The sequence below is a fragment of the Dermacentor variabilis genome, chromosome 7 (assembly GCF_050947875.1).
Source record: "Dermacentor variabilis isolate Ectoservices chromosome 7, ASM5094787v1, whole genome shotgun sequence".
Lineage (NCBI taxonomy): Eukaryota > Metazoa > Arthropoda > Arachnida > Ixodida > Ixodidae > Dermacentor > Dermacentor variabilis.
The window spans coordinates 137,073,816-137,099,875 of record NC_134574.1 but is presented as its reverse complement, the minus strand read 5'-3'; the positions used below and the strand labels follow the sequence as shown (position 1 = coordinate 137,099,875).

Here is a 26,060-nt window from a genome sequence, read left to right as displayed (position 1 = left end):
TAACACACACACACACACACATATACGTGAGATTTGTAATCGTATTGCAGTTATCGCAGCGGTAATTTACATGTTACACTGCCTGGTCGACATTTGTCCAAATGTCAGATTTGTGCAGCTGGAGGAAGTTCCCAAACTTATGTCGTTGACATCTCCCAATCGACCTCGTTTCCTAGCGGCTCGAACTTGGCATGGAAAACTCGTTGAAAGCAGCAGCACACCGTCGGCTGTTATTTTTCGTTGCGCTCTAATTCTTTATTTGATTTATCGAATTCTTTAGTTTTCGTGCAGAAAAGCAAGAGGTCCAGTGCTAATGGCGATGACCCCTTAGTACCACTTTCTTTCTTTCTTTTTTTTTTTTTGTCCGGAGCTTGAACCCGGACATTCGCACTACCATCGTAGCTAGACTCAGTAGCATCAATGTAACCAGGACGCTTGGCACCGGAGGATTTGATGTGTCGTTTCGACACCTCGTTGAGCTGCAAACATGCGCGGGAAGTGTTTACCAAGGAATCACCGCTGAAGACAAGCACTAAGCGTAAGAAGCAGACAATGGTATCTGCTTTGCTCGTACTGAACGACGCGGTTACCTAGCGAACGACAGTGTCTCGATAGCGGGCTATAGTATGCGGAAGCCCATAGAGAACAAAGACATCGCTCTGCCGTGGGTATCGATAAGAAAGCGGCCTTCGTCGAGACCCCGGCTGAGCCCAAGGAATGCTCTCCTTTCAGTTCCGAGTTTGTCGAAGTGTATGCGGGTCGCTGAGTATGCGAAGCCTGCCTTTCGTCCAACGGTTGGCTGCACGCCTGGGCTGCTTCGTGGCGGAAACAATGCGCTCTTAACAAAAAAAAAAAAAAAGAAGAGGCAATAAACGAAGTGCGGTGCCGTCATTCGCCGGCCGTAAGAGTGAGACCGCAAGCCGTCCCTGGAAAAGTGCTCGACACAATAGGGGGAGGTGGCGGGGAGGGAGGGGGGGTTCAGGAATGAACAAAGTAAAAGTGAATCTTCGCTCTATGGCAGAGATTCAAGTTCTTTGTTCGCCCATTGCTTGGTTTGGACGTTTATACGGCGGGTACAGGAAAGAACGAAAAGTGCACGAAAGAGCTTGAGACAGACGTCGTTTCTTCCCATAGCGGTAATTATTCTCACGCGAGAGAGATTTTCCCTTTTGTACTTGTTATTCTCCCGCTTCCATTTAGCTTATTCCGCGATATTATACTTCGTCTTTATTCCTTTTTTTTTCTTTTGCTCTCCCTCCCGGTTCCGTTCGCCATTGAGAGTTCAGTCTTTCCCTGCGAGAAAGAATGCGGCTTAAAAAACGGTCCTCTATTCACCTGCTGCTGCTGGCCGTCTGCTCTAGTCTTCTGCTGGTCTTCTGCTTGCCATCTTGATCGTCTGCTATATCCGCTCAGTGCTTTGTGGGGGTCTACCGCTCCCAGTACGTGGTTATTTCATTTCGGCACGTTTAAGCTGAAAGTATTCACGCGAATTTTGGGCCGAGTTCCTTTTCTTTGAGAGCTCCGCTGCAATGCGCCGGCGCGCTATCTAATTCTGTAGAGTAAGTTGAAAGGCCTCGAGGATCTACGCAGTTTTGATGACGAGCGCGTTCGCCTCCTCAAGATGATGAGCTGCATGAAAATCGAAAAGAGAAAGAAAAACGCTATTATTATTATTTTTTTTACAAGTTCAACGACGAGCGGAGCGGGATTCGCAAAATAAGCAATTGAAGAGCTATGGATTTGGCCACGTAATCGCGCAGTTTGTTCGCATAATGTAATAGGTTAGCGCAAGCCTGAGACATCTTTTCTTTCTTTTTCTTTTTTTCTGTGAGAAGTTTCTCTGTTGTCGTCTCGCTTTGGCCTATTTCATCAAGTCCGTGAAACACTAAGCGGCGCGCGAAATGCACATGATGGAACTGTATGAGGAAACCTTTATAACTTCTACGACATTAGGTTGTATGTTAGGCAATGTACATGTTAATCTTCGGCTATTTCGAGCGAAAGTTTCGTAAGCGAAGTCAGCACGAGGCGGTGAGAAAAATAAGCAACTTTCGCTTTAGCTGTCCCGTCGTCGGCCACATCAAAGCGCCTGGCTTGGCGCCTTGCCGTCTGCTATTCTCGCTAAGTCATTTCGCGATCGTCACCGACTTATGCCGAGCTTGCCGGTGGGCACGAGGGCCTCTTAATGAAATAAAGAATTGCAAAATAAAAAAAAGATACTGGTTGGCGGAGATGGGGGAGTGGGGTGCTAGACGCTGACCCTGAAAAATAAGTGCGCAAGTGCGGTTCAGGACAGCGCTCCGCAGATGGCGCAAGCAGACGGCGCATGCTTTGCAGCGGTCGTCTGCATTCGCGCTGGCGTCGCGCCGTCTGCTGCAGCCCGAGTGAGGGACGCCATCTTTGTTTTCTCTTGTTTCTTCCTCCCTCCCCAAACCGCTCGTTCTCAGTGGAGTTCAAGGCCGCACGTTTTCGCAATAGCGGTGCTGTACTTCTGCGCTTGCTGTACATACTTACCGCAGTTGCGTACAACACGCATTACGCTGCGCGATTTCGCAGGCTGTATACTCGTTTGGCTGCAGCGTATTATTGCTTTTTGATGATTTCTTTAATCGTGTTTTTTGTAGACTGCGCCCGTTTGATATGTGTAGCGGTTCGCAGGAGTTGCGGCCTTGGTCGCTTGACTTATGGAGGCACTCCCCGAGTGCGATGCGTCATAGCTTTCCCGCGAGCCTGTCCTGCAAGGGAGGGAGCGTTTAACGCGTGATGGTGTCGCGTGACGCAATGCGATGATGTGGTGATGTCCTCTCCCTCCCCCACTTCCTGCCAATGCGTGTCGGGTTGCCGCAGAGCTCTGGAAAATGAGACAAGACGCGCGCGGGCATTCAACGGCCTCGCCACCACGTGAGGTATATAAATACGTGAGTAATGCTCATGTGGCTTAGCGCTGCTGCGACTACGACACGTCGTGCTCGGGCAAAGCGACTGCACGCGTGGTTTGTGCCACTTGAAGCAGACGGGCTTTAATTTTCTTGCTGCTCGACTTCGCGCTGTAAACGTGTTGGCGTGCTATAGGGAGACATCCGCTAACATTTTTTCTACCTCGAAATAGAGGAAACGGCATAAGAATATCAACTGTGGAGCTGTCCTCTATTTTCGTACGTTATTCATGCGAAAACACACCTAGTTCTAACTAACAGCAGGCGGCCAATGCTGTGAAACTTGGGCCCATAATTGTATATGACATTTCTGTGTTCTGTTCCCCTTGTATGCGGGGAGCACTTAGTGCCGGGCGAACTCCGACGCCATTCCCAGTTATACGATTCAATGCGGAGTCCTCGGCATTCACCACATCCCTCTCAGGACGCGTTTCTATCACCACCTCTCAAACAAGACAATCTATGCACTTTGTCTCGTCAGGTCCTCTGCTTCGTTGTCTTAGTGGCTTTTTGCAAACAGAGCCATCAAATATTTCCGATAGCGCCGTAACGGTAAGATGAGTTCAGCAGCCTCTGGGCGACGAAAATTCAGGAGCGTTTCAGTTTCAGTGTAACAGCGCAGAAATCTCCTTTACCGCACAGTGCTAAAAAAACCCCGCCGTGGTTGCTTAGTGACTATGGTGTTGGGCTGCTAAGCATGAAGTCGCGGGATCGAATCCCGGCCACGGCGGCGGCATTTCGACGGGGGCGAAATGCGAAAATACCCGTGTACTTAGATTTAGGTGCACGTTATAGAAATCTGTGTGGTCCAAATTTCCGGAGTCCCCCACTACGGCGTGCCTCCTAATCAAATCGTGGTTTTGGCGCGTAAAACACCAGAATCTAACAGTGCTAAAAACGACGTTCACTGCCGGTGCATTTGGTTATCGGAAATCAATCTCCCTGAGCATCGTGCTCTTTGATTGGTAAGTAAGCTCTATTAATCAATCAACGGAGTCATGCACCGACCTTGACGTACGGACCGAGATGTCTGCAAAGATGACTACGTGAATGTGACAGACAGCCATAATGTGAATGTCTCCTATATATTGCTGAATAGCCTCTATAAAGCCCGACTGTTCTCTGGGTTGATTGAAGTCGTGCATTTGCCCTGATTCTATTAGGAATTACCTTTGTCTGGTATACCGAAAGCAAGCTGATGGGTGTGGGCCAGTTTTAACTCCAGTTTTCGCTATGTATTTGTATGTGTCCGCGCTTAACCTCTTTCTTGCATATACTTGGGTCACCAGGGATAGCCCGTGGTCAAATGCGTAGCGCGCCAGGCTGCTGTGTTTGGGGAACCGGGTTTAAAACCAACCGTAGGACCAATTTGGGTCACTGGGTATCTTGCACAGAATGTGTGGTGCTCTTCGATGAGCCTTGTCGAGGTCTACTTGGATCGCTCCGCATGTGCCAGTAGTTGTGTGCCGGTCTTCAGAGGACCTTCTTTAAAGCCGAATTGGGTCCCTGGGTACGAGATCCTGTGCATTTGCCATTCTTAAATGATGACAGCTTAGGTCGCAAGTGTATGTAGTTGCAACTTGGTATGCGCCGCTGTTGAATAAATACCTTTGATGTCAAGTTGGGTCACAGTGTATTTGTCACTGGGTATGTGAACTTCAGCGAACCTCTAGCTTTTGACGCCGACTTGAACCACAGCGTATTTGCCACAGGGTATGGGTCGTCTTTCGTAATAATAATTATATAAAGCGCATCATCAACAAATGCCCACCGTTCATAAGGTAGATTGCTAATAGCACTAAATTCGCCGATCTTATTTTAAGGTTATATGCTCAGCCAATCATTTGTGCATTAACGTCACATGTTGCAATTCTTCTTCCACGACTCTGGTAGACTCGTAGTCGCGAAGCATCGGGCGCATATAAGAGGTGTAGAAACTTTTTGAGTACAATGTACAACTGCTGTATCCATGTGCCGTTTGCAAGCAAAGGTATTTCTATTGTTCGATAACGTCGTTAACGTCGCCTGAGGTCGGCATCCTCAGGACGAAAATAATCAGGCTGAGTGCTTAGCTCTAATGGAATAGTGCGGGAATTCCTCATTTAAGAGGAACGGAACCGCATGCTGCTTGCGTAAGGCGACGTTAGTGCTAGCAAATTCATTTATCTAAAGAACGCCGACTCTGAGCATCGTGCGACTCAGCGAGCCAGAATTGCACCAATCGCGAGTCCGCGAAAAAAGAAAGAAAGAAAAAAATCTTGAGCACAATACGTCTATGCCTTAATCAGGTGTACGTAACAAACGTCGTCTGCTTCCAGTGTCGTCCGACGACATTTGCGAAATATCGCGTCGACCTCGCACAGCTGCTTTGTGCGTTTTTCTTCCTTTTCTTTTTCTTGCTGTTGCTTGGTCTGCAGGTGTGTGTGTGTGTGTGTGTGTGTGTGTGTGTGTGTGTGTGTGTGTGTGTGTGTGTGTGTGTGTGTGTGTGTGTGTGTGTGTGTGTGTGTGTGTGTGTGTGTGGGTGTGTGTGTGTGTGTGTGTTCAACGCCTGTCGTATTATACTATCCCGAGGCGTCGCACTTGAATTGCCTTGTCGTTCTGTCTCGCCTCAACCAGGCGCTAAACTTCACCGTGGAGATATGGATGGTGAGCTGCCCGAAGTTAGGCTTAGCTGGACAGACAACGGAAACAACGAGCAGAAACGCACGAACCACTGCCACATATTCCGAAAGCCTCGAGCACTTCGGTGGTGGGCATTGAGAGAAAGTTACGAAAACGTATGGAGAAAAAAAATGTGTGGATTGCTTGTGCGCTTTTTTTCTTAGTGGAGGGGGGGGGGGTAGTGATCTGAATTGGGCTCTTCGGCCGCTACGCTATAAAATTGCTATTTTAGAAGCCGGAACGCCGGGTGCTTAGGCCGCTCTTTCGAAAGTGTGGTTGCGAAGCGGGACCAGTGTCGTAACCATCGTCGCGTATACCGAAATTCTTGAAACCTTTGATTAATGTATTCAGGTCGCCTTGAACTCAGAGGACGAAAAGAAAACGAAAAAAAAAATGACGGAGCAAGAAAATATATTGAAATCAGTGACGTCAAAGTGACGTCGTCTGAAATTATACGGATGGGGCGCGCGATTTCTTTTTTCCCCTAATGTACAAGTAAAATTATTCTTCCTTACGCCAGATGCATATGTAGTTTTCAAATATTCTGAGATTCAAAAGCGACTTGTTTTTTTAATGTTCTTTTCATTCGCCTAGATGACTGTTGCGGATGGTGGATTAACAAAAATAAAAATAATATAAGTGACGAGTCAGCGCCTGCGCCTTCCGTTCCTGCCAGTAGTCGAAACGTCACTATTTGCCGCCCGCATAAGTTGCCTCCATTCTTTACCAGCGTGTACATTGAGCTTCTCTCCACAGGCACGAGGTCGCGGGATCGAATCCCGGCCACGGCGGCCGCATTTCGATGGGGGCGCAATGCGAAAACACCCTTGTACTTAGATTTAGGTGCACGTTAAGGAACCCCAGGTGGTCCAAATTTCTAGTCTCCCACTACGGCGTGCCTTATAATCAGAAAGTGGTTTTGGCATGTAAAACCCCATAATTTCTTTTTCTCTTCACAACTTACCGCGGTAGCCTTTACCTTTAAGAGGAGGCGTTATCTCGGGCCGAACTCCGATGCTGCCTATTCAAACACATTGAAAACGCAGAAACTGTTTTCTAAACTAAGCACTGGGCTGATATTGAGACAGTTAAATTCTAGTGACTGTTGGAAGCGGAATTTCGATACAAGGCCTGAATTTTTTAAAGGAACTATTCAGATATTGTTAGGGTTGAGAAAAATAGAAGCACGAAGTTTACACATTCGTAGCTTTTGCACCAAGAACACATTCCGCAGTTCTGTAAGCTACATTTGTTAGAGCATCGAGAGCGGACAAATTTGGTATATCAATTGATATCTTACATGAACTTGTCACGTTGTTTTGCAAAGGTTTTACAAAAGTCCTGCACACATATTAGGGGTCTATGTGAGAGCCATGCTTAATATACCAATTTCGTCCGCTTTAGTTGGACTGTTAGACGCAATTTTCAGTATTGCGATATCGTTTTTCATTCTTGAGTTGCAAAGTTGTAAACTTCGTAGTTTTCTTTTCTGAAGGTTTGCGATTTTCAATAATATTTATTGTAGATGTGACGACCTAAATCGGGAGTTTGCTGGTAACAGTCACTAGATTTTAACTTTTTCTTTCAACTTCAACAAACCTCAGCTATTTCGGTGCAGCAGTTGCCGAGAAAAAACGGAATCCTCCTTTTCCATGTATTTATGTAGGATCCCCCGAGCTATAGCTTTCGCTTAAACGTACACATTAAGCAGGTCCTGCTGCTGTTATTTTTCCTCTGGTCTAAAAATGGCATGTGTGTGTGAGCTTCTCCGGGTGCAACGTATAGTTATAACTAAATACAGGAGTTATCAACCTATTCATATAGCTTGCATAAAGCTCGTAGCTGCCGCCGTAGGATGCATATAAACTGCCTCTGCATGTTTTTGTACCCGTCGGCGTTACCGCTAAACCAAACAAAAGATAGCGAAAGCATCCAACATCGGCAAGGCTGTTACATCTAAATGAGAAACTTTCGTTCGTAAAGTTTCTGTTTCTTAATGTTACTATTAGCAGGGCGGATTACACATGCGTACGTGCGAGGTCACTCGGGCGGCTAGTAGCGCCTTGCTGGCGAGCATAAATAAGGTCGAGAGTTCGATTCCCGCTGGCCTCGCTCCGTTTCGAGCCGAATACATGAAAAGTTCTCGTCTATTCTTATGTCGATTTAGCTGCACGTTCTTCTTTCCTAAAGAACAAAAAGAACGAAACGAGGTAGACAAAATTACTGCGATGCCCTCTACCGTACGGTGTTCTTGAATGCACCAGTGTTGCTCTGTAAAGTAAGACGTTTTAATTGGTTAAATAATTAATCAATAATTGACCCGTCAGTTTGATCAAGCAAGCCAGCAGTTCTTTAGTTCTGCGCTTTCTTCACGCGTCAGTGCCGAGGGTTTCAACGTCTCGTTTTACTCGACACATTGGAACGGCCTCTCTCTCTCTCTCTCTCTCTCTCTCTCTCTCTCTTGTGACGTCGATACGACTGTGGGTTTGCCGGCTTACAGTATAACTCGATGTTTTCTTTTACGGTCCCTCTACGCGGTCTAACGATTTTGTTGCCTCCCCATGAGCGAACTTCGTGATTAATCCATTCAGCGCATCCACCCTGTCACGCGCGGGAATCTCTTACCGTTATGATCTTAATTACGCTCCGAGCTAATTACGGGGTTCCATGACGAAGCTAGAGCGAGTGTGCGGCGGTAGCAAGGCGATTCTGCACTGCATGTGCTTGTTTAATTTGACGCTTACCTTAAACTGCCACAGCTCCCGCCCGCTTTTTTTTAAGATGTTAACTTATTCTTTATAATTTAATCTACTCGCGGTGTTGCTTATTATGATTAGTAGGATAAATTAACGCCGATATAACGGGATTTTCTTTTTCGCTTTTTAAACGAACTCCTATTAATTTCCGACGTGCACGCAGCTTCTTGCTTTTGATATTCGATAAGTTACCGTACTTACCCGAACGTAAGACCTATTCGTCTCTTGTGTCATAAATCGTGTTGCTGCGGTGAGATTGAGGTAGGGTGTATTTCGGCTGCTACGGTTTTCTGTACTCCAGTATACTCGAAGTAAAGACGTCTGTCTAGGGAGGAACGTGGTCGAAGTAAAAACATTCACTCGCTTCGATTTAAAGAAAGAATAACACACACAAATGGGATAAAATGTCGATTCGCCGGTGAACAAGGACGCCGTATGTGCCCGGGAACGTCGAATTCACGTAATAGTTTATTAATATTTTTTTGTTTGCCATTGCACATTTTACGTGAGACAGGTTTCTCTGTACACGTTTGAAGGCAAGAGCCCGAAAAAAGTAAATCCATAATGACAAAAGAAAAAAGGAATTATAAATGCATAACATTAACCACCTACCCTTAGCTTCCTGTCTTCCGCACTTCTGGGACCAAAGTCGCGGGAGTTTTTCGTTTAGTACGCGCAGCTTTGCCATCCGTCGGCCGCTTTCGCTCCTTCACCTCTTGTTGTGACGTCGTGATCGAAATTGAAATTTCGTTTCGGTTGGACCGTTAAGGGCCGCCAGTGTCAGCCGTCCCTCCTTCCTACGCCGAAATAGGTCGCGCTCCCTATTTATCCCGTGTATACAACTGGTTCAAAAGAAAAAGAAACTTAGAAAGAAAACAAAAAGAAAACATAAGCGAACGTCCTTGTCCAACCAAATTATGCCGTCCGACCCATCCTTCTAACGCGGCTCTTAGTCTAAACGTCTTTGTCGTCAGTGCAGTCGTTATAGCTAATGGCCCCGAGAAAAAAAAAAGCTAATTAGCGGCCTGATGCGGGGGCCTGGATTTTACGAGGATAAAGGGGCGACGTGCGTAAGTGAACGAGAGTGCTGCAAACTTTGAGTAGGGTAGCGTAAGTTAATTATGTGCGCTCCGTCTCAGTGTAGGAGCAAGCGTCTCTCGGTTCGGTTGCTATGGGCTCGCGCGCTGCCCAGCACGAGGTCGTGGGTTCGACTCCCGACCCGGAGCGGCCCCATTTCGAGGGGGGGGGGGGGTGCGGAATGGAAAAAAGACGCTCGTGTCTTGGGGGGAGGGTGCACGTTAAAGAACTCCGGCTGATCACAGATTAATCGGGTGTGCTCTCCAAAATACTCGCAATCATATCGTGGCTCTGGCACGTAAAACCCCAGAATGTGTGTGTGTGTGTGTGTGTGTGTGTGTGTGTGTGTGTGTGTGTGTGTGTGTGTGTGTGTGTGTGTGTGTGTTTGTGTTTGTGTGTGTTGCTTATCAGTGATACGGGCTGGGCAATGTTTATCGTTACTAGCCCGACCTAATTTCTCTTTCTTCAGCGAATCATCGCCTACTCTCCTGAGCAAAAATGTACTGGCCAGGGATATAAAGTCGATTTTCGTGTCCGCCTGTGAATGTAACTCTAAATTGAAGACTGCAGTTTCTAACTTGGCATTTCGAACTTTACAGAGCACTCGCCAATTTTTGTCTGTGCCACTGAATTCCGAATAAATTCAGTTTTTCTTTTCTTTTTCCGCGAGTCTGAGATCCGTATACTTTTCCTCACGGATGCATACGCTCATGCTGCACGCTTATGGTCGTCTGCTCGTGCTCGTGAGGTGCAGACGACGCAGTCGCGGATGAACACAATACGCGCTGGTACACGCTTGGGCTTTGTGGTGTCTTCGTACGAGGTGTAATCGGGACGCGCCCGACTGCCCGCGTCTTTTCCTTTGGCTCTCGTCTTTTATTGTCTTCTATTCGCCCCGCACTATAAATGTGCACGTAGCCATCACGTAGCAAACATAACACTCTTTTTTTTTTTCAATTCCTGTTTTGTTTCTCGGCGGGAAAGAAAGAGGTCGAGTTCGCTTATGGCATTTTCGCAGGCGGCGCCGCTCTCCGTGGCGGCTGATAACGTTCTTCCACCGTCAAGAGGGCTCAGCACAATGGCAAAGCCTCTGCAGTTCTAAGCAGATCTGCAAGTACACTGCGCTATCCGCATGGTGGTGGAACGCGTCTGCTTTTTTGTGCATCCCTGGAAGGCGCATGAAGAAATAGTTCGGTGGGACGCGAGAAGTTTGTGTTGAAGAAAACGTTTACCATTATTATGCTAATATAAACATTTAGGTGTATATTATAGACCGAGAGGGGGGATATGGATTGAAGTACGCTGACGAAATTTGAAGGTTATTCCGCCGTCGACTTCGTCTGCGACAAGGCGCAGACGATCGATATACAACGCCGCAAACGAAACAAGGACGCACGTTGTTTTCAGGCTTTTTCTCGTGATTTGTAGATGCTTTAATGCTGCATCTGCGCCGTCGTACACAATCATGTGTACCTAGATTGTTGATTTCGAGATCTATGCGTGTTCGAGAAGCGTTTATCATCATATTCGTTTTATAGCCCCCCTTCTGGCCGCTAATACTTGTGCAAGAGTTTCTTCTGTTCTGCAGGGATACGTCCGTTCCAACGATGGTCGTTGTTGCGCGTTGCCTACATGCTGCTTTTGAAGTAAGAAGTCTCGTCGTATTCGCGCCGCCCAATTTCAAGCAGAAGCTGGTTTATTGTAACTCGAATCGAATGCCCACGAGCGGAACTTTAAAAAAGCAAAGTGGAAAGAAAGGAACCCGCCATGTTATTCATGGCCGAGAAAATTGCAGACGACGGGAGCAGACGACGTAAACGAAACAGTGGAGTTGCAGACGTTTCCACCATAAACGTGCCTGTCCTCCGTCGCTAAATTGGTATCGTCAGTTGCCTTTACGTCTTTGCTCGCAACAACAGACTCGCGCCGTTTTTATCCGTCCGCTTTTGAAACAGCGCTCGACGACCCATGTGCACCTGACTATTGAAGAGGCATTGTGCAAAGTTCATTCGGCCCCCTCGCCCACGCTCTCTGGAACCCACGTCACGACCTGCAGTCACTTCGTCTTTGCCGAACTTTCGTACTCCCCATTACTTAATGTCTGATGCTATCAGCTTGGGTTCACTCTCCGCCGGCTCTTCGCTTTGTACTTTCGTACAGGTGCAATTCGTGTCGCGAATGGCGTGCCCTTTATGTGACGCTGCCGTAGTATTGACAGTTCCTGAATAGCACATCGTTTCTTTGCCTTGGAGTGTCCTGGTGCTAGATAGCACATAGTCGTGTCTGAGGCTTTCTTTCTTTCTTTCTTTCTTTCTTTCTTTCTTTCTTTCTTTCTTTCTTTCTTTCTTTCTTTCTCTCTCTCTCTCTTTCTTTCTTTCTTTCTTTCTTGTCATTTTCTCTCGTCTTTTGAAACATTGCTCATCGAACGTTTCAAAGAGAACACGCCAAGCACGCCAAGGGTAAAAAACTCTGACAATACCTCAAAGGTCAAGGAGTTGTAGAAGTGTCTAGTCGTCACCAATATCGTCAGTAAGGCGGGTGAAGATGTCCTTCAGTTAGTATGGGCATCTGGTAGTATTATCCCGTGGCCGGTGAAGGTGTTCTTCAGTTAGTATGGACATCTGGTAATATTATCCAGTTTCTATCTGGAACTAGCTGAAATCGATAATCGGCCTGCGTTTCCTCTGACAAGAAGCAAGTTCATATTACGAGGAAACAAAACAAGACGCCCACTAAGCAGATGTCGTTGAAGGACAAAAAAGACAGTTTCGGCTTTCACAGGAAAACCTCGTTCAGTGCGTAAAATGGCCACCGAACAACGAATGTAAGAAAGAAATAATGCATGAATGAATTATTACAAGAAAAAAAAGCTGACAGGTCTGCCCGAAATAGGGTTCTGGCCCGCTCCTCAGCGTTGAGGTAAGTGGGAAGAGTAAAAAAAAAATTTTAATTATGGCGTTTTACGAGCCAAAACCACTTTCTGATTATGAGGCACGCCGTAGTGGAGGACTCCGGAAATTTTGACCACCTGGGGTTCTTTAACGTGCACCTAAATCTAAGTACACGGGTGTTTTCTCATTTCGCCCCCATCGAAATGCGGCCGCCACTGCCGGGATTCGATCCCGCGACCTCGTGCTCAGCAGCCCAACACCATAGACACTGAGCAACCACGGCGGGTCAAGTGGGAAGAGTAACGAAAGGATAGGGGGAAAGTGAAGGTAATCAGAAAGGAAAAGTAGATGCGTGCACGAATAAACCAAAGCGGGAACACTTGGTACAGTCGCATATCCAGTTCTCTTGCTTCCATGGGAAAGCCGCAATCGCTTTCATGGCCTGACATGTGTAGTACTTTGGGCATGAACTTAAACGAAGATATTCAGAAAGTGGCCCGTTGTCATCATCATCATCACCCTATTAAGGATGAACTGATTTTAGCTCCCGTTTTCGGCGACCTTCGAGTGATATTGAGCCGAAAGCCAGAGCCGTTATCCGGGCAAGATGCGAGAACAAAACGGGAACATCCGGGCAGCCAGTCAAAACTTAAGAAAGCGCGGTCTCTGGACCCCACCCCTTTGTACAGGACCGCATTGCATACTATAGTTACAAAAAACAAGTTACAACAAATATTGCTTACGAGTTCTTTCTGATGTTTGTTCATAATATCACCCAAGCTGTATCTTCTATATACGACGAAGTTATAATTGACATTTCCAATGGTGAGACAGGGCACCATGAACTTCAGTGTCACTTTTTGGAGCTGAGACAGTGTTGTCTTTTGAACGCCAGTGGTCCGTGAGTTCCGCCACGCGGATTTTGTGTCGCCTCGAGAGATGGCACCACGCTGCATGGCGCCTCCTTCATAGGCGATTTTCTTCTTCTAGCTGGGTAGCGTCCATATGGACCAATCCACAGTATGGCGTGGTGCGGTGTGGTGGGGTGTGCCGTTCCGAAGATGCGCTACCTCGATTTTAAGGTCATCATCTCCAACCAATCATCTTTGCCGGTTGCCATTTCATGCTTGGATGTACCCTCGATTACGGGAGAGCCAGCAATTTCTTTCGTGTCCACTGCAGGTCAGAGACCTCTCCCAGCGATCTCCAATTACACCTGTCTTGCGCTAGCTTATTCCAGCTTGCGCTTAGGATTAATAAAGATCGGGGCTCGTTTAACCCCCTTTCTTCTCGTTTATAACATAACGAGGGTCTCGAATCCGGCAGCATTGATGCCATCAGGTAGCATATGTGGGTATATTGACCAGTTGCCTTCACCCAAAAAGATCACGTTCTCGTGACGCCTGCGGCAGAAACGATGTTCGACATCCGCCGCCAAGATTCGTGAGCGGTGGCGCTGACTAACACTCCCAGGGTTAGTTCTAGTAGCAAAAACATAAATACCCAAGGAAGTGAATGGGAGAACGGCACCGTGGTAGCTCATTTAGTCGCTTTAGTGTTTATCACCGGAGATGACCCCTTTAATGTCGGAATCCGGCGGGCGCGGTTGAGAATTGAGCCCGCGACCTTCTTTTCGGTAGCCGCACGCTCATATGTCACCGCTGTGGCGGCCGCTTCACAAAATTCAAAGCTCGTAATAACATTCTCGTCTTTCCGGGAGAAAAAAAAAATGCTCGGATAGCACCGTCGCACCATTTTATTTTTCTTCCATCCACCCCGGACTAAACACATCGCTCGAACTCACTTTCGCGAGTAGAGGAGAGGAAGAAAAATAATAAGAAAAGAAAATTTAGGTCCGACAGAATTGGAAGCCCAATTCTCTCAAATCCGCTGCTGCCGCTTCCGCCTTGGGCATCTGGGTATTGGTCGCAGCGCCCCGTTTCTGCAACCGTCGCTACTACTTTGCTTTTTTCGTGTCTTCTTTTTTTTTCGTTCTTCAGTTACGCTCCCCTTTTATTTATCTGCCGTATTCCCTTTGACCGTGTTTCGCTCATCTCCGCGCCGTAACGTCATTTAAAACCCCGATCTGTCTTCTTCGAATTTTCCCCGCGGCTCCCGAAGTTGCCGTGTGTGTGTGTGTGTACGTGTGTGTCTGTCGAAGAGCGGCGCAGTTTTCTTATATCGCGTCTGGTCCCGGGCACGTTCTTCAATCGATCGAACAGCTTCTTTTTTTTCTTCTCCTCATTCTTTTTGTTTCGTTTTAGAATCGACGACAAAATCGCACATCCCCTCGGCGCTGAAAGAAAAAGATGAATGAAACAACAATATAAATAACAGGACGTTCTAGCACAGAAACGTCCCCGCAAAATAAGAAGCAGCAGAAGAAAGTACAACGAACTGTGAGCTCCGTCCTACGCTAGTCGTTCAACTCCTGTAGAAGAGAGAGACGGCTGCTGATGAATGATTTTGCTCCGCACTTTAAAAGTGCGCGGGGTCGCGGGTTCGACAAGGCCATCTTCCGACGCTGACGGGAAACTTATCGGTGAACGTGGTAGTGATAGACAATCGTACGAACACGGACACGAATAGAACGAAAAGGACAGCGTGAATGGCCGCCATTTTTTTTTGTCCGAACGTTGGTCTTTCCGTTGTACTTGTGTCAGTATTTCTACGCCTTCCTTTCAATACCCTGCGTCTTTGGCAACTTCCTCAGCTTTCAGTCAGAATCAAAATCAAGTTTATATTGTGTTACTATGTGTGTTACACATAAACGAAAATACAGAGGTCGTGCTACCTTATTGGTGAAGTTTCTAGGAATGTCTTTCTTCTTTAAAAGAAACGGCAGTATCAGTTTGAAATAGCAGAAATATTTTTTCTGAGCTCGAATTCTCGCTCACTTGGCGGGGAAGGATTGATTATCACCAGAGAAAATGACGATCAAAATTTCTTTGCTTCGAATTTCCTGCCAGGAAAAGGAGAGGGAAAGCTTTATTTTCGTCGGAGCTTAGAATTATGTGAATTATTCGGTTATTTCTTCTGCCAGGCAGCGTGAGGCGGCCGTGAGCCCTTGATCTTCGGCGATCTCCAAAGCCCAGTTGACGGTCTGCATCTGGGACTGCGGAATCCGAGCTGGACACTGCCACCTCCCAGTCCGAATTGTCACTAGGTTAGAGTTCCGCCCTAGGCTTTGTCCCGGGGCAGTCGCTCAATATATGTGTCAGGTCCGCTTTACGGGCGCGCAGTTTTTGCATTTAGGTGACTAGCAGCCCGGACGTGTTAGTGAATACTTGCAAGGATTAGCAAATGAGCCACTCTGTAACTGTCTCCAGTTTACCTGTTGCAGTTTATCGAGTGATTTATGTGGAGGGGGCATATTTTTGTCTACCTTCGTGGCAGTGCACGGTAATTTGTGGAACTTCACCATGCGATCCCTCACTGAGCCCAGGTCGGTGCCTCCCACCGCCCGGCTGACGAAACCTCGGGCATAACTTCCTGCCCCCCCCAACCCCCCCAAAAATATTTGCGCCGATACGTCATACGTGACGTGATGGACTTCAAGGTCACTCACCGTATTTCGGCCGCTTTTCGCGCAGGGAAAAGAAAGTCATTGATTTGATACGGGGTTTGTTTCATTTAGAATGCAGTGTAGTCCTTCGTTTCCGATGAGCAAACTGAATTCTACTGGTCGTTCTAGAGTGACGTGCCTAATCGACGAGAGAGCAACAAAATCCGGCACGAGACGACCCAATAATATAAACATGCTCCGCCAGGGAGCGCAGCGGAAGTTGGGCTCCGCTTCCGTCCCCACCGTATCAGACAACGCCCCTCCCCCCACAAAAAAAAATTAATAAAACAGCTGAAAACAGCCTGAGCCACCCCCGGCCAATCCGGATGTCGGCAGCGTGTTCGTTGACGGAATTCCGGTGCAAACCGTCTCTACTCTGTCACGCAGTTTCGTACAATTACTAGAGGGAACTGTGGCTCCAGTGACTACGGGGAGCTGCAAGCGAGGTGCTTCAGCCAGCATGAGAATTGTAGTTAGTACACGGATTTGTCTAAACTTCGTCCTTATGGCTTTGAACGGCTTCCTGTACGTCTTTGCGAGCCGGTCATTCTCGAGAAAGTGTACTGCGTTACGAATCATTAAATAGACATTATTAAAATTGTCCGACGACAGCATTCCAAACGCAGGACCTCTAAAGCACAGAAGCCCGATATTGGAAACCATTGCGCCCCGGACGCATGGACAAGCGGAACCACTGCAATTAGCAGCGATTACGCGGATTCGCAGAGGCTCGTTGTATCGTGCATTTAAAGTAAAAACAGTATATTGTTTGAAAATCTAGGCCAGTGGAGGCAGAGAAAAGCGTAATAAACGAAGCCACAAGAACGTCTGAAGCTACGAGCACGAACATCAGACAAATCGGTGTACTAACCGTCATTGCCATGGCGTTTGAACGATCGCAGCGCCAGAGTTCCCCCTAGGAATTATTACAGGAAACTCTACGTGCTCGGTGGATCAGCGGGGAGCGCTCCGTCGCGGAGCGGGTCGATTTGATGATTTTTTCTTACCCCTAAATTCGTTCATAAGTTAGTGGATTCCGCCCCTAGTTTACAAGCGCAGGATTCGTACTAAACGAATATTGGTTCGTTAGTACTCGGCTTATTCAATTCCCTAATTGGAACATCGTCCATAAAGGGGAATAGATACAAGGTATTGAAGCCTGTTATTTGTCGCAGACTTGTTCTACACTGTCCGGTGGGATTCACCATCAGTCCGAGCAGGTGCTCTCAATATTCGTGACGTCACAGTGTCCTGGTGCCGTATCTTCAAGGCGACGTCGCTACCTGTCTTCTGTTTTGCAGTCCTTTACTGCATATCAAGTCTCTGGTCACGCTAAAAGCGGCTGCTTTGCTAATGCAAAAGCACATCATAATAGCCAATCTTAATATAGTATTCCTCTTTAGAGTAGCTTTGAGGTGATGCGGCGTGATGCCAGCCTTCGGCGTGATGTCGGCCATCCTTCCCCTCTTTTACTCCTTATTCAGGGCTGCTCTAGTTACTTTTAAAAAAAAAAGAGGGCGAAGGGATGCCGAACCTTCGGTGCTGATGATGTGCATGCGAAAACCCTTACGTGCTACTTGCGCTGCGGTTGAGAATGCGCGTCCTCCCTACGAAAGGTGTCCGCCAAAGCTGGCTTCACGGCAGTGACAAGTTTTGAGGAGGAGCCAGCTCACGTGGTTGCCCTCGCAGAATGCGCGTCATTCCTAAAAAAAGAAAAAAAGAAAAGAATGTTTGTCGAAGCTAGCTGCACCGTAATAAGTGACATTGTAAGGAGCCCGTCTTTATCGTTCCCATCGTAGAATGCCTATCGTTCCTGAAAAAAAAAAAGCAGAAATTCGTCAATATGTCTTCGTCGTAATAATCAACATTGTGAGGAGAAGCTAGCCTCGGTCATTCGCATTGTCGAACACGCGTAGTTTCTGAGAATAAAAAAACTGCGCACAAACAATCGACAATGGTCATCATTGCAAGCTAATAGCCCGATTGCTTCAATAATTTAAAGCTGTTCGTTTTATTGAAGAAGCGGTGCGTTTGACTACACACATTTGTTGCAGCGAGGATACTTAGGTAGCGTTTGTTGTTTCATTGCGTAATTCCGTAGGGAGCAGAGCCGTTAACCAGCGCATCTCTGGCGGCAGTATAGGTGGACAGCACGTGCATCACAACGAGCTGTGACACTGGGTGTTCGGCGACACGCGGGCCGCATAACGCGAGCGCGCGCGCCCTTTGCGTAGATGTCTTTGTTCCGACTTCCGAATAGCTTACGTCCAATCGCCAACCACGAAAACTGGCAAAAGAGCCAAGGTTAGTTATCCACTTTTGAGGTTCGTTGAAGGTGGCTTCACCGCATTAAGCGACACTGTGAGGAGAAGCCAGCTATCATCCCCGTCGTATTATTCTCAAGGGAATCGAAAGCGGATGAACAGATAACTGATCGCACGGGCGACATTGAAACCACATCTTACGCATAACGCACGCGGGTATTTTACCAATAGAGCTATTCCGGTGGTGTTCCTTCCTCCCGCCCACTTGCTTCGGTATTTGTGTACGTGTGTAAAAAATTAGCCCTGGGATTGTTGTTAGACAGCGCCGCCTGAGGCCGGGATGGTGGAGATGGAACACCCTTTTAACCACAGGCGTCACGTAACACATGAACTTGGGATCGGAGAGCTGGCCAAGGAATCCTCATATACGCGTATAGGTGGTATCCGAATGCACGCCCTCCCCTCCCCCCCCCCCCCCCCCCACTGCTCAGCAACCACATTTGAGTAACAGAAGCTGATCTCGAAGACTATGCTTTTGCTAACTGTATGCGCCGGAAGCGAATGCAAAGCCTTCAACACGAGATTGACGCCATGTTTTGGACACCACCGATTTTTGTCTCATGGCATCAAATTCAAGGCCCTCGCTACGCAACCGAAGATACGAATATAAGGTAGTGTGATGGACTCGATTTCCGCCTTTTTCTTAACTCACAAGAGAGCAGAAAAACTTGAAGCTAGAGAAAGAATCTAAGAGAAGGAAATTGTTGTTATTGTTGTTTTTTAATTTGAAGTTCTATGCTGAAAGGCTCCTGATAGACTTGACGTTGTCTGCCGACGTCATCGCTGGGGGAAGAGACAGCTCTAATTTCTCTAGCGCAGTATGGACGTCGCTGTCCTCAGCACGCGTGGTGTATTCCACTACAATGCATGGTATTGACAGAGACCGAGAAAGAATACAAATTTTTGCTTGCATGCACCCTGGATTTCGCGTCTCCGTCGCGACCTACTTTCCGGGGCGTTTCTACTACATAAAAGACATTTACGCGGCGCTGAATCGGCACTCTTGTCTCATTTTTTTTCCCTCTACGCTCTGTTCGGAAGAGGCTCTTCTTGTCGGTTGGAGCAGAGGAACCGTCTCCGCTGTTCCTCTCGAAAATCGAAAGCAAGTCCTGTCTTCTTTCCCAACCAAACAAATAGGCGACTAAATAAAAGAAGTATAAGCGCAGAGCAATGAACGTGGAACTCAATACGAAATGCTAAACACCACGTTGCCGGATTATTTCTTTTTTCCAAGTCTTGAACTTCTCTCAAACGTCCCTACTTAGGTGTCCCTACTGAACTTATAATATAAGCAAGAACTAAAAAAAAGAAAAGATGGTGCGGCCTTTCTGCTGCAGCTGGCTTATTTGGCAGAGAACATAGCCGTGTATCCCACAATAAATAGTGAACCTTGGAAAGTGCGAGCACGCAAAACAACGTACGGCCAACAAACTTTGCAAGTTACCCAGACTACTAAAATGCATTACACAGAAACAAGCTTATATTTCGAGAGCGTAACTTTCAAAGAATTGCGCATTCACTTGAAGCCCTCTTTTGCTCAGTGGCTATAGTGCTAGGCTCCTGAGCCCGAGATCGCGGGATCGAATCCCGGCCACGTAGGCCGCATTTCGATGGGGGCGAAATGCGAAAACACCCGTGTATTTATATTTAGGTGCACGTTAAAGAACCCTAGGTGGTCTAAATTTCCGGAGTCCCCCACTACGGCGTGCCCATAAGCAGAAAGTGGTTTTGACACGTAAAACCCCATAATTTATTTGAAGCCCTCTTAATATCTTTGCTTCTTACCGCTGCAACTGTCTGTGGATGTGACATTAGTTCGGTCACCTTTTCTTTTTCGTTGCCGGGAATGTAAACCGTTTTTTCCTTTCTGCTTCCTAAAACCGTCGCGATTAAATGTGTACCTTCGCATTGTTTAGAAGTTAAGGTAAGCTCGCTACGTTTTATGTACGCGTATATGGCATAACGTAGCTGTGCGGCCACTTTTGTGTGGGGGCTTGTGGCTTTGTCCGCTGGTCTCCAGCGTCATGTACGTGTTTGATGCAAATAACGTTATTATTATGATTTTTAAATTCTGTGACGTCAAGGGGAGCTGGTTAGGGAACTTCGGGGGGGGGGGGGCGTCATCCCCCTGTATTTCGTTTTCGCGACTTTTCGAACTTAGCGAGCCTCCTTTCACGGTAAAAATGCTTGTTTCGCTTATTGCAGGAGCCTATAATTCACTGGTGAAGCTTAATATTCCATTTTAGTGTTAACCACTGTTTCGCTAATCAGCAACTGTAGAATGTGTCGGTTTTTCTGGGAGTGTGGGCAGCCATCGTCATTGCCGGGCTCTTTCTGCGCGGCCCGTATCGCGTGTCTGCACGTACGTATCTGCTGTCTTTCAAGCTAGTACTGGATTGATTTTAACCACCTGGGGGTTCCTTAACGTGCGCAGCGATCTTACTACGAGTTCACACGGACCTTGCTGGCATTACTTGTAGCCTGCATAACATGATGCAACGCGCCGTAATCGGTGTCCGAGCATGCGTGCGTGCGTAGCTCGTTTAAAAGCTTGTGTGAAAGCTTGCTTCTCCGTAAAGAGAGGCTGTATGAGGGGAAGCCACCTTTTTGTGGCTCTTGGGGATCCAGCGTTAGCGCTTTGTATACGTACTACGTCTTCGTATTAGTGAACAAGTTGTATTCACGACGTTTTTTCCACAATATTAATAATGATAATACGTCATGAAGATGAGCGACACCCTATACAAACAACCAGGAGCACAAAAGTTCATTTAAGTCAATACAAACTGTCTGCGGACTCCTTGTAAGCTGCTCTATTTTCATATAAACTTCTCCATCTGGCAGTGTGAGACCTATAGTCTATATGTCATTTGTCGTTCGGCGACGTCTGAAAAGGACTGCTCGCTCAACGTTATAAACATTCTTTTTCGACAAAATGCTTAAGTTTTCAAGTACACGGAAGGTCTATGCATTGTCTGTACATTTGACGAAAAAAAAAAAAGAAACATCTGAGAGCTTTCTTGATACGCTGTCTTAATTATTTGTTCTTCTTCTGAAGGAGAGGTCGAAGGATAGCACTCAGACTGCGTAGTTGTCCTTGGACGCCGCAGGGGCTATTTCAATTCAGTTTAATTTGCATTGTCGCGCGCACTAGTGTGCCGCAGCTTGGGACTCGAGAACATCCATCCATCCATCACTTCTTCTTTCTTTTTTGCGAACTAGAGGCATTATGCCAGTTCTAGCTTCAACGGTGCTGTAGTTATACGCATCTGTCTTGCGCGGCTTTGCATAAAGTGCGAATATCCTGGCTGGCCGCACGTCGATCCTCCGTTGCGGCGAGCCAGCGTTCTCCTGCGTAATTGAACGGCGCTTCCCAGCAAATATTGCTCCGCGGTGCTGCCAGCTCTCAAATGGCGAGTTAAAATTGAACCGGACAGGCTGCGTGGGGGGGAGGTAATGCGAACGTGCCTCTTTTCTCATACCGGTCCGGCACATCAGCCCGATGAAGTTTGCCAGGCGCCCGCGTGGGTTCTCTGCCTCTCGTCGGGAAATGAATGCACCGCAGGGTCGCTGGTGAGGCACTTAATGAAACTGCCCGGCGGGTGCGACGGCCGCCACCGCTTTGATGCGTTGCGAGTTGTGAAAGAACGCCTCTGGAAACCTGACGTCTGTCCTTGAGGGCAGAAGTGCTGCCCACATGTATTGCGGGGTTTGGGCAACCTTTTAGCTGACGGTGCAAAGCGTACTGACACGGATTTAAAACCGAGCTGCGAACCCGAGCAACCACCTTTGTGCCGCCGAGGCCGCAAGTTTGTACTTCTTTTGCTGACTGGCCGAGTTTTGGAAGAGTTTCCGATGCTCATTGTGGCCTTCTATACCACGTGCTCCCCTTTGTTGCGAACGTGCGCACAATTTGTCCGTATAATACGACGGTTTTGCCTGTGCTCGCTCTTTCTCGTTTCTCTCTCGCCCTCTCTTCTTGAGCATTTTTCATTTTGTTGGAAAAAAAATTTAAATATGCTTTAACAATGTACTTTTTTCGTCTTATTGCAATATTCTTTTTTTTTTCATCTTCAGGATATCTCATTTGTGACGTCATACTTTTGAGTATGACGTCACACGTTCTCGAAAATATGTTAGCTTTCCTACTTTATTTTTCATTTAATTTTCCTTTGCGCAGTACAGTGCAAGCTATAGACAACCATATATATTGTTACGCTGGGTGGCGGAGCTGGGAAGAGGAGATGGAAGAACTGCGCGGGTGTAAAAAAAAAAAAAATGCCCGACTGCCTGCGATCTCGTCTCTACGCCCCTCAATTGTCTTGTAAATAAATCTATTTCATCCATAAAATATTGAAAAGTTGGGCCATATAGAATGAACTCACGACTCTTTCTGGAATTGCAGTGATATTCGTTTACATCGCCTCTACAGTTTGCTTACGTCACACTTTTTTTTTCTTTTTTTTCCCCCCTTTATTACTTGCGGTAGTTTTTCTGTGTGTGAGTGCGTTTTGACTTCTGTTCTGCTTAAAAGAACTTTCGCAGTACCTGTTGATGTTTGTGTTCTTTTGAAAGCGGAGTTTCGCGCGGAGGTTCAAGATTGAAACTACCCTATTCCGTGTGTCTAGTTCTAGTTCAATTACAATTGATAGCAAGAGGATGAAATTGAGTGTGGCTGGTCATGTAGTTCGTAGGGCAGATAACCAGCTGTCTATTATAGTTACAGAATGGCTGCAAAGGGAAGGGTGCAGTGCAGTCGAGAACGCCAGAGAACTAGTAGGTGGTGCAACGAAATAAACACATTTCTCCAGGGGGTGCTCGTCCTGCAGTGGAAATAAAAGATGGTGATGACGATGATCTCGTGTGTCATTTCATGCGCAATGAGTAATAATTCGGTGCATAACCAATCCATCTCTTCCCTGTTTTCGCAGGCAATAGGCATTGTGGGCGACCGGACACAGGACCTGAATTTGAAAGGTGAGCATGCATCGGCCTTCGATCACTCGTGAATACCCAAGGCGTAGTAGAATGGCTAAGTATTCAAGACAACTGGACTGTGTTTGCTCAAAACTAAGAGCCCCTGTGGAAGACGCATGCGCTAAAGACAAGGATGCGCGGGACACCAGCTGAAGTATCAGCCAGCCCCGTGAACGGTTGTCCGGCTGCCTTGTGAACGCGACTTTTTTTTATTTGTTCATATTTTTTTGCTGGCCCTTTGCCATTACGGACAGTTATATGCACGCTGTCCTACTTCGTGCATTGTCCTTGACATTATGCCGCATTCACTCGGAGAGGGAGAGAGAAGATATAAGAAAGGCAGGGACGTTAACCAGTCAAGAGTCTGGTTGGCTACCCTATGCTGGGGGAAGGGAGAACGAGAAGGGAGAGGAGAGGCACTCAGAAGGAGCAGGAAAGAAATGAGCTAGACAGACAGACAGACAGACAGACAGACAGACAGACAGATAGATAGATAGATAGATAGATAGATAGATAGATAGATAGATAGATAGATAGATAGATAGATAGATAGATCATAGAGTTAATATAACCAACTCGGAAGGAAAATCTTCCCATAGCGCCCATGCATTGAAATCGGCAACTGCGCGGGCGCCGCCATATTGTTAAACTGTGCAGGTCCGCTGGCGCAGACGACCAGATGCGATTCAGAGGAGGCGCGCAGTCAACGCGATCCCGACCGTCCCCCGGTAGGGCGGCGCCATCTAGTTATGGCGGGTGCAAACGCAGCCTTTTCGGACGCCGTAAATTTTACACCAAATTTATCGGAATAGTCATCCGATCTTTCTGAAAAACGCACGGAATGAACTTGAAACATTGTCCGTGCCTACACGCTGCGTGTGAATGCCTTTGCGGTTGCCGCTTTTCTCGCCCAGCTTTTCTTTTGGAGTTTGTATACTAACTCTATCATATATATATATATATATATATATATATGTGTGTGTGTGTGTGTGTGTGTGTGTGTGTGTGTGTGTGTGTGTGTAGTGGGTGTGTAGAGAGAGAGAGAGAAAGAGAAATAGGCAGACAGACAGCGAGATAGATAGATAGATAGATAGATAGATAGATAGATAGATAGATAGATAGATAGATAGATAGATAGATAGATAGATAGATAGATAGATAGATGTGAATTAATCTCTATTGAAAAATTCAACAGCTTACACTTTTAGTACGTGTGCCCTGTAGTATTCTTTTTTTTTTCTTTTCCGTATTGGCACGATGATCTTCCGACAGGTTTTCCCGTGTTCTTGTGCAACCATGGTTCATCTCTGTATTATTGCGCGCAGTTTCCGTTACTTTGTTCGAATGGCGGTGCTCTTGTAAACAACAGTGTTGATAAATGGATACACAAAAGTAAAGAAATTAGTAAATAAACAAAAAAATTCTCTCGTAGATTCGAACTTTGTCATGTGTGCAATTGTGTGCTGTGGTGTTTATTCTCGTGTGTGTGTGCGTGTTTTTTTTTTCTTTCTGTTTTGTCGTACTCATTGTTTGAAATTTATGAATCGATTAATCCACTCATCCATCAATTCGCTCCTTCATCCCTCTAAAAGCGGTGTGACGGTGTGTCTCCGGGACCTTGGGTGCGAACACTGCAACATGCGTGTGCCACGCGTATTCTGATGGAACTGTTGAATTAGTTGCCAACTGTAAATAAGTGCATGCGGTGTCTTTCCTATCTGTAGTTGCCCTTTACTCTTATTTCTTCACCCCCCACCCCTCTTCTCTGCTGGCCGTCGTTCATGTGTCTGCCGCAATGCTCTGCACTTACAGCGTGGTCGGCAAGAATTTAGTATTACCATTACTACCAGTGTTACCAGTACATTTAGTAGTACCATTAGTATCGATCGTACGAGCCAGGAGTCGTGGCCTCGGTGTCTGGCGTCACGCAGAGCGTCGCTCTCTAGTCTACGCCGCCGATGCGTCTCGTAACGGGCAGCTGGGCTACGCTACCAGGCCGCCCCATGAAAGCTAAGCGCGTCCTCACCGTCGTCCGAGCTTCGCTTTACGAGAGTAGCTTATTTAGGGAAGAGTACGAGGTCTAGAGGATGAGGAACGGAACAGGGGGTTTATTCACCAAGGTTGACGACTGGGCGTGCCGGTATAGCATATTAGAGGCTGGATTGCGCAGCATATTGACGAGACACACAGAAGAGAAACACGCGCCACAGAGCGCTTTTACATTTTACATTTACATCGAATAGGCAACCTTATTTGCATATAGAACAAGGGGGTACTCGTACTGGCCGGAGTACGGAGCGTAGTATAGGTCGTTCTCGTAGCACCAGCTACAGGTCAGGAGGCTATACACCTTCCTGGCGAGCGCACATCACAGTACACTCGCACACAGCTCTCTGTCCCAGAGATAAAGAGGGGTCCTATAGACGACGGGGGTGTCACGCTTGGCCCCCATTTAATTGCGCGTCTTGGCTCCTGGTACGGCCCAGTGGCGACCGTAAAGAAGTGGCGTATGACACATTTTCACGGGAGTCCCTTGGTCTCAGCGTCGTAGTCGGCGACCAAGTGTCATCCGTCAACCCCGTTGCCGTAGAACGTGTCTCGTCTTGGTGTCGCCGTTGGTCTGTCCGAGGCGAAGTATCGAGAACCTTACGAAGTGATCCGTCGCAGTAGGGTGTGATTGTCAGGAGGGTGTGATTCAGTAGGAAGTGGTTCTCGCTTCGAGTGTTCACCTAAACGTCCGAACGAAAAGATTACGAGCAGAAATACCCGCCGTGGTTGCTCAGTGGCTATGGTGTTGGGCTGCTGAGCACGAGGTCGCGGGATGGAATCCCGGCCACGGCGGCCGCATTTCGATGGGGGCGAAATGCGAAAAC

The 26,060-nt window shown here is 47.1% G+C and overlaps 1 protein-coding gene across 2 annotated transcripts in view; it reads left to right on the top strand.

Moving 5' to 3' along the window:
- The window catches only part of LOC142587969 (uncharacterized), a 404,213-nt gene that overhangs the window by 324,023 nt on the left and 54,130 nt on the right, over positions 1-26,060 (top strand). For both annotated transcript variants that reach the window (XM_075699369.1, XM_075699368.1), the window contains exon 3: positions 23,142-23,187. In XM_075699369.1, the coding sequence (XP_075555484.1) occupies positions 23,142-23,187 (46 nt within the window). The remainder of the gene's footprint in view (positions 1-23,141; positions 23,188-26,060) is intronic.